This window comes from Leuciscus leuciscus (genome assembly GCF_965113295.1).
Source record: "Leuciscus leuciscus genome assembly, chromosome: 9".
Lineage (NCBI taxonomy): Eukaryota > Metazoa > Chordata > Actinopteri > Cypriniformes > Leuciscidae > Leuciscus > Leuciscus leuciscus.
In genome coordinates, this window is record NC_138733.1 from 23,008,658 (window position 1) to 23,025,170 (window position 16,513).

Sequence of the window (16,513 nt, forward strand, 5' to 3'; positions counted from 1 at the left end):
GTAGTACAACAAAGATAAGTTTAAGGTAATAATTCACATAAAAAGTGTAAATTCTACACTGTACTCACCCTCACATCGTTCCAAACCTGAATGACTTTATTCTGCAGAACATAAAAGCAGATCATCGAATGAATATCCAAGTTGGGTGAGTTCAGTATCATGACCGTTCATTGCATTTCCAAATCTCAAAACGGGTTAAGCCACAAACACACCGGAGAGCAGAGGCAGGTGCACCGGAATCAACCGTTTTTCTTGACACACACAGGTGCTTCATTAAGAATAAACACAAGTTACAAATGTACTGACATCGTATTGACTTCATCCAATCGGATAGCACTCTTTAAGGAATAAATGTTAAAACAACTTGCCATTTCATATGTTCAGGGCTGAGCTGCTCAGTGAACTGTAACATATGCATGCAGATTGGTTTGCTCTGAAGGCATAGAGTGACCTTGCTCTAGATAGAGCAGCTACTGTTCCTTCAGTGGACACAGATGATTTTATTCCAAAAAACCAACGGAAATGACAATGAGATAAAAGCTCAAATTCTTATAAAAGTGGTAATCTTTATTTAAACCCGAACTACAGTGTACATGACAGATGCACAACATAGCTACAGGGTACAGACAAAATATGCCAGATTTATAAAAACACAACATACTACAAATTATTACGAAAAACGATACAGATATTTTTAGATGGCAATTCATTCATCTCACATCTACAGACAGAAAGCACAAAATATGCTTTTCTGCAATGTGCATAATCAACTCAATGCCAGACAATTATGATGAAGCAAAAAACATGACATGCTTTGAGTTTCTAAGCATTTACATTACTGCAAACAATAAAGAGCGAGTCTTGGTGACAAAACAGAACAAAAGCATTTGCTGGGTGCTTTTACTTTATATAGTTGCTGTTTGTACTATTATCCATACATGTCCTCACGGTCAGCATTGTAGAGTTCACCTTCCTGCAAAGAAGCGAAGTTGAGGAAGTGAGATGGTCTGTGAACTTCATGGTAGAACTCTTTCGGGTTGGCCAACTGTAGGTCATACTTCATGTTAGGGTCATGGCGAACACCTAGAATGAGGGGGGGAATAGAAACAGTGTCATATCTGAAAGGATTTTTTTTAAAGGTTTAAATCACTTAAATTATATCATTAATTTAAAGCTATGCTCACCCATGAAGTTGTAATTCCAGGAAACCTGGCCAGGCACCATGAAGAAGCCAAGGAAACGGTCAGACAAGAGCATCTGTACTCTTTCGTAGTGAGAAGGCAAGTAACCTTTGGGGTTATTACCCTTATCTGTGTTTTGCCTGCCCCACTCATACCCACTAGGAGTCAGCTTGTATGCCGTCAGCGTGCAGGAACCAGGGGTGAAACTAGATAAGCAAAACCAAATGTTAAACTCACAAAAGCAGTGTCAAATACATTACAACCAGATAATCATTACACAGCCACAGTGCATTTGTATGCTAAATATGTACCTGCAAGTAATAATGATAGTCTTCTCGCCATCCCAGGATGGGTTGTCAGCCATGACCTTTGCATGAGTGGTGACATCCTGAGGAGAAAGCTGGGGCGATTCATTGGGCTGCGTATGGATCCATCCAAGAGGTTCCATTTCCTATGAAAGATAAAGACGGCATTCAAACGGTTTGATATGGCTAGGGAGAACGTAGACGGCTGATAACACCAAACTACAGACATATGCATGCGTGTAAAACACTGACCTTCAAGTACTCGTGTTGTGGCAGCTGGTTGGGCAGGTGAACCGTCTGATGCGTACCCCACTGTGGCACCATCACAATGCAGCGGATCTCTTTTACCTGAGGGTTATCTGGAGGGCTGGTTCCATAGAGATAACCTGCAATCTATAGGCATAAAAAAAGAAAAAAGGTTTAGGATACTTCTAAATGAACCAAAGGAAGAGGATCTATAAGAGAAATCACGTTAAGACGACATTTCATCTAACCTGAGCACGCAGATCGGAGATGCAGATGAACTTCTTCAGAACGTTCTTGGGCAGAATGTAAGTGTATCCAGTCTCTTTGATGTCATCCGATGATACGTAGATGTGGTTAGTACGTAAGTGCAAGTTGGCAGCAGAGATCGCCCTGTGAGATCAGGAAAACAGTTAAACTCAATCTAGCTGTGTTTTAACAACTAAAAAGACAAGACAGACATGGAGAACTTTACACACCTAACTCTCCATTCAGTTTTGGAAGAGAAGGTCTGCGTCTCGTAGTTGCTGGTGGTGGAGGTGATAATCTCATCCCCGTGTTTGTTTACAGTGCGAGTCTGTGTGGCCGTTAGTTGAGACTGCTCCTTGGTCTGCTTCTCAATCTCAGCAATCTGCTGTCTCTGCTGGGATGGAGCCGAGATCTCCATACCCAGGATGATGTCCCTGATTTCAGACTGGGTCAAAGACGCCACATTCACACTGTGAAGGAGTGGGGGAAAAAAAGTTAAAATGTGAGAAGGAAACCTTCACACAGCAAAATATATTTTTTCAGTATGCACTCAGAAGTCAGCATATGTTCCATAGCACTCACTTGTTCTTCTTGCCATAATCAGCCAGGATGAGATCTTTGAGCTGCACCTCCACTTTGATCCACTCCTCATCGGTCAGAGTGGGCCAGATGTGGTGGGGCTCAGTGATGGTGGTCTTGTCAGGCTTCAGGATAACTTTGGCACGGTCATTATTGACATGAAGTGCTCTCAGGATAAGGATCAAACGAGAGAAAGCCTAGGCAACAAAAATGTACAATGGTTAAAGACCTTATGAGCAGTGTAACCGTCAGAAGCAACAAATGATCAGGTCAAAATTATAGTATTAGTGCTGGATTTACAGTGTAAGAGGAGATGGTCTTCAGCCAGTCATCGTACAGATTGAACAGGACCATCTGAGGCTCTGTGGCCTTCAGAATGAGGTCTCCAAACTTCTCCACTTTCAGACATGCCTGGAAGGGCAGCTGGAGCTCAGAGCCCTTGATTACAATGTTGGGGAAGTCCAGCAAGTGCACCTGAGAAAAACAGAAAGCTGTTAATCTAAAAGTTAACATATACAGATGTTTAATTAATTTCCAGAGCATTAACTCAGTTAATTTGCCTTTCAGTTTTAATGGGTGTTTCTAACCTCAAGAGGATCCAACATGCCCTTCCTGGTCACAATAATCTGTTTGGGCTGCTCTTCAACAGGCAGCGATCGGATCAGGGCAGCCACTTCTTCAGCAGTCTTCCACTTAGCCAGCTAAAAAAAAAAAAAAAAAAAGTGCAGCTCAGCAAAACCTAAACAACTGAGTGACTGACTAAAGACAAAAAATAACTGCACGGAGACAAAACACAAGACTGACCTGTCCGAGACGCTTTTGTCCTGCCCATACAGAAGTGTGAATGATCTTCAGGAAAAGCTGTCCAGTTCTGGGGTTGAAGATGAAAATTGCTCCATTGATTGGTTTGGTGGTCAAGTTACCTTCAAAAGTCTAAAACATGGATAAAATGTAAACAAATTTGACATTTTAGCACACAACCCAAGATGATGACAACATGAACACCATAAAAGACATCTACATGATGTTAAATTCACTTGCCTTGTGGATGGTGACTCTGTACACATTGGTGTCATCCACAAACCAGATGATCTGGTTGGAGAAGAGCTCTCCATAGTTCTGGGAAGATAGGTAAGGCTCAGTGGGCTCTGAAGAATAGAGTTGCAGACCCTTGCGGATTCGCTCTCTCAGCACATACAGAGCAGGGTTGGCCTTCATTATCTTCGCCATGGCCTGCTGGATCAGGGGCTTGGCTCCAGGGAACCAGTTTCCATAAGCACTGCAGAGAGAGATAGAGGACAAATCAAATACTTTAGCAGCTGCTCGGTCACTGTTTTTGGGATGTTTAACCGAAGTTGTACTTTACTATGTGACACAAAATCACCTACACAACATGACAAAGTACTGACCTGTGAAGGTTGTAAGCCAGATCAATGGCAATCAGGACTCCAGTGGGTGATGGGTAAATACTCATGTTGTCAGTGGTGTAGTCCAAAAACTTGGCCCTGGCATATCGCTCAATGTCATGGGAGTCGTAGTCACCCCATCTGAGCTGAATGTCAATCCAGTACTTCTGTGTGGTGGTGCTGTCCATAACATCCCTAAAGGAAGAAACGCAAGAAAATATGATTAAGGCATTTTCTATCTGGTTATACTTGCGAGCACTACTTGTGACATTTATATTCATGCTTCCTCTTGATATCTTAGAACTAAACATATCTATTATGCTCAGTCACATACTTGGAGTCTGCTAGAAGCGAGGGACGTGAGACATTCCACTTGTAGGATGCAAACAACAGAATGTCAGCACAGGAGGAATTCATCTTGTAAGACTTCCTGGGATGGATTGTCTCTTTCTGGACAGTCTCGATCTCCAAAGCATCCAGCTCTTGATCAAACACCTACAGAAAGCCAACAAAAGCTTACTGATGGCACTCTTCAGCACAACTCTGAATGAGTCAATTGTCAGTAAGTTCAGTCTAAAGTGTAAAACCAGTCCTACTTACACTGTAATGTAGGGTCTCATTAAATAAGCATGCATTATATTAATTGTATAATATCCTGACCTAAGGAAACATCTCTTTACCTGACAGAGATCCATGACGACGCTCTCATGAATCTTCTGCCACAAGTGAGCTCTGAAGATCTGGATCAGAGAGATCTTGAGCGTTGGGATTTTACCATGCATGAAGATTCCAGTGAGGTCCAACTGCACCTGGAAACCCACATATACCTACAAGAACATCAAGAGAATGAGTGAGTCTCAATAAAAAGGGGGTGAAAAAAGAAGCTTTGAACGCTTTTTTCCCCACCCCATTTCTAAATGCAGTTGCTTCTCATAGACTTACATTGGCTCTGTTGATTGTAGGAGACCACCACAAGGTGAATCGTCGGTTAGGAATCTGGTTCAGACCAGATCTCTGAGCATTGGTGAGTTTCTTCCATTTCATGGACTCTTCAAAACCACTAGCCTTCTCCCTATAGAAGATCAAAATGTTAAATAAATTCGTTTTTTTTTTTGCCAAAATTAACTAAATTGAAAGTTTCTGCTGAATTTATTGCGTTTATCAATAATAAAATAAAAAAAGGATATTAGGGTCTCAAACTTTGGGTTAACTGTACTGGATACGTCAACATAAAAAGATCTTACCAGAAGAGACCCTCCCACGTGGGGAAGTAGGTTCCCTTGAACAGAGTGTGCTCAAGAATGCCTTCCACCCCTCCAAGTGCCTGGATCATGTCTGTACGGTAGTTGTTCAAATTCCACAATTTTCCATCATGCCTTTGGTGAGTCCACCAGAATGGATTTTGCTTCAGAACCTGAAAACATATTCAAAAATCTTTAAAACACCATGAAAATAAATCTGACTGGTGTGTGGCATTGCTGTTAACGTGCAATGTTTCCCAGATGGAAAGATTTTTACCTGGTACTGTTTGAAGTCTGTTCTGACTCTCCAGCCCTTGTCATAAGCAAGTGTGTGTCTGTCCTTCTGGAAGAGGGTGTTGATACGTGGAATACCTCTGTCCCAGGAGTCCTCCAGATCTTCCAGTGTCAAACGTCTGAGGAGTATCAAATTCATTTTAATAAGCTTGAATACATCAACATCATCAAGATTTGGCTTTGGTTAAGAGGACAGTACCTGTTCTGAGCAATGGCCTCCTGGCGCTTGAGGGCGTACTCGGCCCAAACTCTCTGAGAGTCGATGAACTCGCTCTCCCATGGCTGGATGTAACGGTACAGATTAGGAATCAACTGATCCTCCTCGTGACTCATTCCAGAGCGGAAATGAGTGATTCCCACATCAGTCTGTTTGGACCACCTGAGCAAAAAACAGTAGAACTATCATTAATAGCCTGAATCTGTGGTTGCATATTAATTTCATTAAAGTTGTATCAGACCAAGGAAACAGCAACAAAAACAGCAATTAACTTACCGAAGGTCAGACTGTGGGATTAGTACGTGTCCCATGGAAAGCATTCCCAGTCCACCCAACTCCTTAGGGGTGTAAAACACCACAGGAGGGAAACGGCTGGGCATTTTGGAGTTCAAACCAATCTTGATACGGGTTTGGATCTTATTCTCACACTTCACCAGCAGGTCCAGAAGCTCTTGAGTGTTGACCACAGCTTCACGGAAGTACGTCATCAGACCAATCAGAGCTGTGTTCCACTTATTCACAATCTGAGAAGAGCAACATTATGTAAAACCATGTGCAAAATGGGAAATTAGTTCCTGATACCTATTACACATTACATGAGTATGGATGTTTTGCTGTTAAGGTTCAAGGCTCATACCTTAGTGAAAGTGGTGGAGCCAGAAGCCATAAGAATTTGTCGCACTCTGTTGTGGAACCTCTGCATGGACTCATCATCTACACGCAGGAAACACTGTGCTGTCCTTTCCTTTGTTACCTAAAAACCAACATACAATTATCCACCATCCTTTCTGTTGTGCCAACAGTTTTTTTACAGATCGTTTGTAATTCTACTTACCTCGTTCTGCAAATTCCAAACACCATCTTTGTGTGTAAACTCCTCATAACTAGTGCGGCACTTCGGGAGGATGCGACACTCAAAGCCACACATATTGAAAAGCAGATTGGGGTTGTCCTTGCTGTACACAGACACAAAGCTGTTCTCCCACTGAACTGTGGTCACAGAACGAGGGAGGCGATTCTTGATGTCCCAGAACACAGCACGGCCCCTGTGCGATTATAAGCAAATAAATTATACCACATGCATTTGTCTAAGATTTAAGGTGTTCAAAAGGAGCAAAGTCTAGAGCACTTACAAGTTCACATCATGTTTCATCAGTCTCATCCTAGCATCACGGGGCCAGCATTTCTTATTGTTGTAGCCCACAATGTTCTCATTGTTGGGATCTGGGTGCTCGGTCAGGTATCTCTGGATCAGATCTCTCGCCTCATCAGCAGAGAACCTACACACAGCAGAACCAGAATATCATAACATTTATAAAACAGCAACTTAAAAAAAAAACAGGAGACTTCCTTCATCTGCACTACTAACCTGAAGAAGATGTGAATGCGGTCTATGTATCTGCAGTAAAGACGGATGGGATGGGCACTCTCAGTGGCCGTGTCCTGGAAGCTGAGGAAGTCATTGGGCATCTGAGGAGGGCCAGCCATCTCACTTGCTCTGTGAAGACCCAGCACCAGCAGGTCCATCACCAACCCATAGTACTGCACGATAAAAGAGGCAAACTGCAGGCCACGGATAATACCATACGAGTTTGTGTGGTTCATGTCCTGCAAAGAGAAAATACAGACATCTAAAATCAACCAAAGCAGTGAATGGAAATTTCAAATATGAACTTCTCAAATGCATTAAGAGGGAAATACGAATGTTATCAATGGAATGTACTGTGCAATAAACATACCTTATAGTTAATGACAACATTGTTTTTGGCCGTCATGTAATCGGCAATGTTGTGATCCACAATGAGACGCAGAAGCCTGTTCAACAATGTCAAGTCAATCTTCTCGTACATCTTCTCGTAGCGAGACTCCAGCATGACGTTACATTCACCCTCTGCTGTCTCCCACACATCCTGCAGGTTGTTGATTCCTAGTAGACATAATTAGAAATGTTAATGAAATATCATTTAATCAACCCTCATTTATCCAGTGTACAAGATCTCTAGAATAACATTACAATAGTTTGATGTCTTAAAATAACCAGTCACAATTATAGGTTGACGGTATTTGCCAATGTTTTAATTATTGGCATTAGCAGATGAGTTTCTGCATGCCCAATAAATGATGAATGGGACTTTTAGCGATGGGACTTTCAGTTTGACAACAACAGCACCTGAGCGGAGATTAATAATTATTAGATATAAAATGTTAAAGAAAGTAACTGTATATAAAGTATTTAAGTGTTTAGCGTTCTATTGTTAGTAATATAAAAGAAAACACTAAGTTTTTCATATACTGCCAACATTTAAGCTTTATATCAGTTATACTGCTTTCTAAGATATTGGCATAGGCCATCAAAATATCCATACTGGTGGACCACAGTAAATTGATCTCACCTTGGCACCATTTGTACACTAGCAGTGGAGGTGGTTCTGTGTCGGCTGGCTTGATCCAGGGTGGGAAAAGCCTGCGCTTGTCTGCCTCATACCACAGGTACTGATCCAGGTACGCGTCAGTGATCTTTTCCAGAGGTTCAACATCGTAAACCGGCACCAGATGACTGTAAAGGTCCATGAACTCAATGCCCACCTAGAGAGAAAAAGAACCACTTCAGATGCAATCTAGGACCAGTAATGGGCTTAGAGGACGCTTGTGGTTACATGAAATGCATTTAAATGTTGAATGTGTGCAAACCTCTTTGAAGGCTCTCTGAGTGAGGAGGTGACGTTTGATTCTGGACAGAGCCTCGTGAGGATTGTCATAAGCCTGCTCAATCAGACCCAACTCCTCACGCTGTGACTGGTTCAGCCTCGACTTCACACTAATTAAAAGGAACAAAGCAAAGTCAGAAAAGATGCCATCTACATAAAACCAGCACATCCACCCAGGTTGCTGTTATGGGACTGGCCTGACCTGTAAGCCTCCTTGAGTCTCTCCAAAGCCAGGATGAGCAGCTTAGTGTCATGTTTGTAGGAGAGAGGAGGGAAGGGGATCGGAGAGAACCGACGACTCTCCAGCCAATGCACTGTGGTGGTGTAGATGGCCACAGCCTCTTCAGCAGTGATGTAAGGCCCATCCTATAAGATAAAATATTAAATCACTCGTCAATGTGTTCTTTCACAGTAATAGCCACCTGTTCAAAGTCTTCCAGGACATTTTATGTTACCCAAGAAATGTACCTTCAGGTAATTGTGCTGTCTCTCTTGCTCTGCCTTTAGGTAGAGTCGAGTGAGACGTCCCAGGTTCTTCTTGCACACCGTCTTATCCACAGTAGCTCCTCTTCTGATTCTCTCACGGTTGTAGTGGGCCGTGTTGGTCCACCAGTCAGCTTTGGCCTTCACGTAGCGGAGAATCATGTTCTCGATGGGGGTTGGAAGCCCAGGAACCTGAAAAAAAATAATGATCACTTAATGGTAAACTCTGAAATTGAATAACGTACCATTAATAGGCAACAACAAATGACCAAAAATGTACCTTCCAGGGGATGTTGGCCTTCCAGCACCTCCATGACTCACTGAGATGCTGCAAGATGGTTCTAGCCTTGTTCTGCTTGATACCCTCAGGCATCATATCCAGGATGTCATGCATCACAGCAGCTCTCAGCTCAAGATCAAAGTGAGATTCCACACGCTGTTTGGTCACAGTCTTGGCAACACCCTTAGAGTGTCGACCTAAATGGCATTACACAATAAATCAGCACTTGGTAACTTGTAAAATTTGACTACATCTTTCTACATGCTTTTTGCATACAAATAAAAGCTCATTTTACCCTCAAACTGCCTGGCCAGAAGATTGCCAAGCCACCGCTCCAGAAGAGGGGTGATGCCTCTCATAAAGAACAGCCAGACTCTCCACCCTGGAGCCCAGAACCCACAGCCTGGACCTTTTCCAACTGGGCCCTAAAAAACATGTCACTTTAGATGCACGGCATAGCACCAATCCAAACTTTAATTCAATCAACAAAATTATGTATTTATTTGCATTGAGTGTTACTCACTGTGTTGAAGCGGTAGTAGATGAGATGCTTCAGGTCTTTGCACATTCTAATCTGCCTCATGAGCTTGTACTTGTAGCGGTACATGCCAGTCAACTGACCGACATGGGCAAAGATGTACTGCAGTCCATCTGACAACTACAGGATAGACAGAAGACTTTAGTAATGAAAAAAAAATTAGACAATGGTACGGATTAGCTACACAGAAACCACCCATACCTGGAAAGCATCAACGTTTCCAAGCCTATACTGCACATGACTGTCCACCACAAGCTTGCTCAATCGCAGAACCTCACGGCACAAGTGGAACGCGTTTCCAAATCTGGACTTCTTACGTTCCTTTGTTGTGAGGGTTTTCACAGGCTTCAAGTTGAAGTTGTAATCCAAGTGCAAGTAGTTGAGGTTCTTTCTGTGAATCAGCAGGTTCAGCATGTTGTAGCCCTGCCGGCACACCTGGAGACCGACTTCTACCCAGTCCAGCTTTGTGGACTGGAAGAATTTGGTGGCCTTGAAAGAACGGAACAGGTATCTAAAATAGATAGGAGAAAAGGTAAGGAAAAAGGAAAATCATCATTAAATGCATAAACACTTTTCCATGGAACAAGCTCTGGAATAGCAACCTCACCTCTTTTTCTGTGCCTTAGGTGGTCTGTGTTTTAGAGCGTTTAGCACATAGTACTTCAGGAGCTTCTGGTAAGACACACGCACCTTCACAGGTTGGCCTGCAGGACAGTGCTCACGATACCTGAAGGTGTTTGGAGAAACAAGAGCCTCTAATCAGAAATTATAGCCTTCTTGTATGGTCTCAATACTCAAACCCTACATGGGTTAGGGGCCAGTCACACAGAACACATTTTTGTGTTTAATAACACGAGACAAGGGGCAGTGGAAAAAAAATAGAATTTGAAAAGCAGCAAAGTGGAACGCAAAAATGTGTTCTGTGTGAAAACCCCCTTACCGTGTGCAAATGCAGTAGACTGTATTAAACAAACCAGTTTTTAATGAGAGGCACATCAATAGCCCGTCTGGTTCTTCCCGAGCGGAGATTGAATGGACGAGGTGCCCACAACAGTGCAATTCCATTAGCTGTGTTGTCAGTGTAGAGGGGCGTCTCCTTCAGGAATGGCTCTACATACTCAGGAAGTTCAAACTCCTCATCATCATCTGGCAGTGGCTCTTGGCTCTATGGAGAAAACACAAGCTTGCAATTAGTGTGGGAAGAAACCAAGAAACTTACATCCACAGTTTAATTAAACAGTTTAATTTCTGACCTTAACAGAGTGCCTATGAGAGATGGGGTTGATCAGAGGGTCAAAGTAGAAGGCAGGCAGATCAGGATCCTCAGTCTTGATGAACACCACATTTGGTGTGTGGTACCTGCATGGACCAACAGATATTGGTTCAGCACAAGAATTTGAATAGAACAATAAAATCATAGGTATGATAATGTTTCGTACCAGGTGAGGTGCACATGATGTGGCAGGTTATTGTACAGGTAAGGGAATGCAATTTTGTATTCGGTCCTGATTGGCTGCCTGATGATGATCTTGTTGATGTCATTGAACTCATTCCAGTCTTCATCCCTGTAACCATAACAAGTTAAGTCTTCTGGAGAAAATAAAACAATCAAAAATGCTACAGGATTGACACAGTACGTACTGGAGGTTAATGTCTCTGACAAGCGGCTCAAATTTGGGCCCCCCTGGAATGGCCATGTTCAAAGCTTTGGAGGTGAAGAAAGCCTTCAAGTCAAACAAGTAGAAGTAGTTTCCATCCACCAAGTCTGTCAGCAGCTGATTAGCCAATCGATACAGAGTGGACATCATTGGTAAAGTGAACTGCCAGCGTCTGTATGTGGTCCCATTCACATATCTGTGAAGGGAAGGGAAAAGATAAATCATGAGCAAAAGATACACGCTAACCATATTTTTACAACCGTCACTAACACTCACTTTGTGGTATCTTTTAGAGGTTGATGCTCATACAACCATTCTACAACAGAAGAATCCTCCTCATTGTCCAGCTCCATCTGGATTGCCTCCAGAGGCTCAACATCCAGGATGTTGTCTGCATAATCTAATGGAGGCTCTTCATCATCAAATGGGGGGAAACGCATGCGCTTGAAGTGCCGCCTGTCTCTCTTCTCACGACGCATCATGATCCACATTGTGCTGGTGAAAAAAAAGACTTTTTTGAAGGGCTGCATGATAATTCTGAACATAACTGAAATTGCAGTATGAAGAAAAGCTTTAAGGGCTCTAAGCATTTTTCCGCTTAAATGAAAGCTTGATGGTTTATTGCTTGAAAATTAAGAAATGGAAATAGCCATACATATTAGTAATGGGTTTTTTCAGTTGTAATGTGGGAATTTTTCTTCTTTCTTAAATACACTTTTTATTTGACAGTTAAATATACCAAAAAAAAAGTATATTCAATCTAAAACTAATATTCAATTAAATCATCATAATTTGTACTAATATAATTATTGGTGAAGCCTTAAAAACTACAACAAACCTTTAATTTTATACGAAATATCTAAATTCAATATTTTTTTCCACAGATCGTGCAGCCCTAAGTTTCAATCTCTTTTCTGAAAGTGTTGTTTGTATGCTGTCACCTACCCCCACTGAGCAATGTACACCGGCTCAATAACCCATGGGATTTCGTTTACAAAGGAAATGGCGCCTGTAATGTGGTAGAGCACAGGAACATCTCTGATCTGCTCCCAGGGCATGGGCATGTTCTCCAGCAGTTTGAGTACTGCATGGGGCATATATTTCAGTGCCCTACAAACAAAAAGCAACACAATGTTACTAATGAGCATACATAAAAACATAAGTCTACGTAATAATGTTTGTAATGTAATGTGCTTACCCAAGGTAGACCCTCTTGTCGTGACGAAATTTCCTGTTCGTCATATCACCATGATCCCTGATGATTTTTCGCACATGCTCAGGTGGCATGTCCTCTTTCTGAGCATCCACAAAGCCAAATTTCCTTTTCTCCGAGTAGCGTTTGGCCTGAAGCTGCTGCCATTTCCGAGCTACAACAGAGTAACAAGCAAAAAGAGAAACATGTCACTAAACATTCAGAGTTGGTATTTAACTTAAGCTACATCTACACAAATCTGCATTTGAAAACGCATTGTTTCCTATATGTTTTGGCTTTGCATCCATGCTGACAACATTTGTCATGCGAAACAGAGCTTTCTGAAGAATGGATTATATGGATGCATTATTAAGTAATGAGATAGTGCTAATAAAAACAATTGTGCCAGAAAAATAGCCTGAGCACTTTATTATATCTGGTCTCTCTGTATCATCTCTGGGAGCTTTTATTGCATTTTATGCTTTGCGCAGTAAGATGATTTCAGTGGTTTCCAACATTTCAGTGTACAAGAAACTTTTTAAAAACGCTAGTGTGGGACGGTGAGTTAGAAATGAACTGCATGATCAAATGATGTGAACTCACCTTTCTCTTGCAGTTTCTCCTCGGTCATGTAATCTGGTATTGGAGCAACAGCAGGAGGAGGTGGAGGAACACCTGGAGGCATTGTTCCAGGAACACCTCTGTAAGGGAATGCAGCTGCCATGGCAGCGTCTACTGGAAGAAAAAAACAGTAATGCACAAAATATATGAGGTCAGACTTCAAACCAGGCGTACAGAAACACGTTAAAGATGATCGCAATACAACACGGCCATACGAACAGAAGAACCACAACAGCGTGACTGACTATCCAGTAGAAAAAAAGAAGTGAAATCAAAGAAAAGGCAGATTTGTTGGTTGTAAAAGAAAACTAACTAAAATGCACAAGTTTGGCCATCTAACGTTACTTTAACAAAATAACTGTTACCTAAACCACATCAATTAACCTAGCCGACTAACTTGACTATGGCGCCTGAATTGTTTTGCTATCGGATAGAAACTTGCAAGCCAATGTTTACTGATTAAATACAACCGACAGGTAGCACTACACTTTTCAGGTTAGACATGTTGCAGCTCAAATAAAAATATTTATGATTAGTAGGCATGGATGCGTAATACTATTCGTTTCGTCGGCCTCAATAAAGCAGGAGTTAGCGTGTTAGCTTAGCTTACCGCATATTACACAAACAAACTGTTTCCGCAAACAAGCATTGCCAGAGATAAAGTAATACTTTTTCAAATAAAAAACAATTAAATAAGAAGCAGCGTGCGCTCGTGTAAATCAAAATAGCTTACTGTTAAATGCAGTTTCTCGCCAATGAATGTAGTTGTGTGCTTGGTTTGTGCTCGGCGGAATGGCGTACCATGCACGTTGTGCGTATGGTCTTTCGATTCACGAATGCGCTTTACGTATCTGGAAGATCCTACCTCAACGGAAATGATGTATTTACGGAACAGAACGTAAGAAAATGCGTAGGGCCCTACTTCCGGATATGACACCGGATATGAAAAGTGCTCTTTTTGTCCTTTTCATGTTCCCTGTTATTTTAGTTCATTCATAGTTGTAAACTGGTAAGATTGTTTGAATATGTGTTAATGTTTTGAATGAAATGAATTATTATAAGAAAATTATAGCAAATTTTCTATTGACATAATATTAATGTATATTTTATAACGTATATAACTACTAAATTTGCAGGATATGTTATGTTATTTATTACAGTGTTTCTACACTTTAAGACTATTTCCACAAAATATTTCCTTTCAATTTCTTTTTTTCCTTTTTAGCATTTTACAGTTTGTAACGCATATGAAAACAACGGCAGAATCACTTGACCTGATATTTTTCTCAAAATTACTGTCCCTCCCCCAGCATTTTAAATGTCTATATCTCTAAGGATACAAAACAGTACTAAATGCTTAAACTTAAATTAATTTACTCTGAAACTAAAATTAATTTGCATTTCCACAAAACGCATTTTACAGAAACAAGTGGTAAAACAGGCTAAACATTTTCATTTACACGCCCACAAATGCACAAAAAAAGAAAACTCAAAACATTTCTAATTGTAAGGAACAATATGGAATAACTTGGTTAAATTTACTCTTCTCGTCATGGAAGCACAACCAAACGCGCCAGCAGGTGGTGCTGATGCATATGTTGACATCAACAACCAACCAATCAATCAATCAGACTTACTTAGAAGGGATAGTTCACCCAAAAATGAAACTTCTGTCGTCATTTACATCATTCACTTTTGTTCCAAACCTTTGGAACCCCCATTGACTTCCATAGAATGGTGTAAAAAATAATAATAAAAAAAAATACTATGGAAGTCAATCAGGGGCTCCATCAACTGTTTAGTTACAGTTTGGTAACCAACTGTTTGATTGAACTGAGTTGATGGAGCCCCTGATTGACTTCCATCGTATTTATTTTTTATTTTTTAGCATTCTATGGAAGTCAATGGGGTTCCATCAACTGTTTGGTTACCGATATTCTTCAATTCTTCTTTCATCTTTTGTGCTCAGCAGAAGAAAGAAATTCATACAGGTTTGGAACAACTTGAGGGTGAGTAAATGATGACAGAATTTTCATTTTTGGGTGAACTATCCCTTTAAACTTTATCATGTAATCCGTGCTGCTTGCAAATAAATTAATACTATTTTAATAATTAATAGTACAGGCCTAAAATAAACATATGTTCAGATTTGCATGCAATTTGAGAAATACCATGGCCACATTTTAAGGGAACGGAAAAATGTAAATGAGATAAAACGAAATACGTTTTATCTATTTATTTTATTGGTCAGATTTAAGAAAACTACAACATTTGAGAGGAATACTGCAGTAAAAGTTGCTTAAGAATAGTTGTATGACAGAGGAAATAGGATGCCACTGATATATGTGATGTTTCCTTTTTCCTCTAAAATAGTTGTTGCCGGTTATATTCAAGAGTGCTATTCTAAATGGCCTGTTACATAACTATGGCAGTGTTGACCATGTCAAAACACCCATAGTTATCTTTACCCTGCCCTTCACCCATTCTCACCTACCACACCTCAAATGAGTCCACGATGTCCCTCTTTTACAAACAGGATCATTACTCCAGCGTTTACAGTCTCATAGTCTAAACCATCTGCAGTTGATCTGTGTTAGATTGTGATCTTTCATTCTGTCTGTCATTTCTCTTTGCTCTTATGCTGACCATCTGTTGTTTTTAGTGACCACGGCATGCTATATGGAGGCAAGACAACTAAAGTCATTAAACTGTCAACAGATAAAAACCTTCAGAAGTCAGTTTTATGTAACAGAGATCCATGTCTTTATCCAGATTTAGATCGTATTGTGCATGTGATGCCAAGGCCACTCTTTCCTGTTGATGCCCAGAAATCATGAATGTCTCTACTAATGTCACAGGTCAGAGGATGTGTGTCTCTGTCATTTCCCCTTCAGCAAGCTATATTTTACAGCCAACATTGACACGTTTTTGGGGAATCTTATTCCGATGTAAAGGCCTTCATGTGTTCATTTAAAAACTTAAAAATAACTTCCCAGCAAAAAGAACGTTCCCCTAATTTTAGCATATTATTTTTATGGAAACCAATTCCTAATGCTCTAGTAACATTTTATTAAGGGGTGAACATTCCCACAACGTTCTGTTAGCTAATTCATTATCCATATACTTAAAAATCCATAAAGAAAGCATGTAAGATATTGTCAAGCCATATGTTACATTCAACCCCCAATACCCTCCTCCATTCCCCTCAAAAAAGATATTTCCTTTAACTTGTCATCATCAAAAATCTGCTTGAAGTGTGTGCAGGGGAAATGGAGTGGGCTCCTCCGGTGTTTACCCCGGGAATGTCGAGGACAGGAT

The 16,513-nt window shown here is 41.0% G+C and overlaps 1 protein-coding gene across 2 annotated transcripts; it reads right to left on the reverse strand.

Moving 5' to 3' along the window:
* Positions 1–546: 546 nt before the first annotated feature.
* prpf8 (pre-mRNA processing factor 8) lies at positions 547–14,075 on the reverse strand. Of its 2 annotated transcripts, none has more exons than XM_082180457.1 (42): positions 13,929–14,075; positions 13,178–13,309; positions 12,581–12,749; positions 12,328–12,492; positions 11,659–11,877; positions 11,366–11,578; positions 11,164–11,289; positions 10,978–11,083; positions 10,699–10,889; positions 10,332–10,451; positions 9,926–10,235; positions 9,710–9,844; positions 9,482–9,611; positions 9,187–9,383; positions 8,892–9,098; positions 8,626–8,789; positions 8,407–8,533; positions 8,109–8,301; positions 7,455–7,642; positions 7,085–7,323; positions 6,849–6,995; positions 6,551–6,761; positions 6,353–6,469; positions 5,992–6,239; positions 5,698–5,877; positions 5,482–5,617; positions 5,208–5,377; positions 4,906–5,035; positions 4,644–4,790; positions 4,298–4,458; positions 3,967–4,158; positions 3,599–3,836; positions 3,362–3,490; positions 3,145–3,258; positions 2,858–3,031; positions 2,561–2,754; positions 2,209–2,448; positions 1,981–2,122; positions 1,739–1,879; positions 1,493–1,632; positions 1,185–1,387; positions 547–1,083 (listed from the first exon to the last, which is right to left on the reverse strand). In XM_082180457.1, exons 2-42 carry the CDS (start codon positions 13,296–13,298, stop codon positions 929–931), a joined length of 7,029 nt encoding a protein of 2,342 aa, XP_082036583.1. In that variant the 5' UTR covers positions 13,299–13,309; positions 13,929–14,075; the 3' UTR covers positions 547–928. The 2 variants fall into 2 exon arrangements, with proteins under 2 accessions (XP_082036583.1, XP_082036584.1); XM_082180458.1 differs by having other exon boundaries at positions 13,178–13,306; positions 13,929–14,062.
* Positions 14,076–16,513: the final 2,438 nt, after the last annotated feature.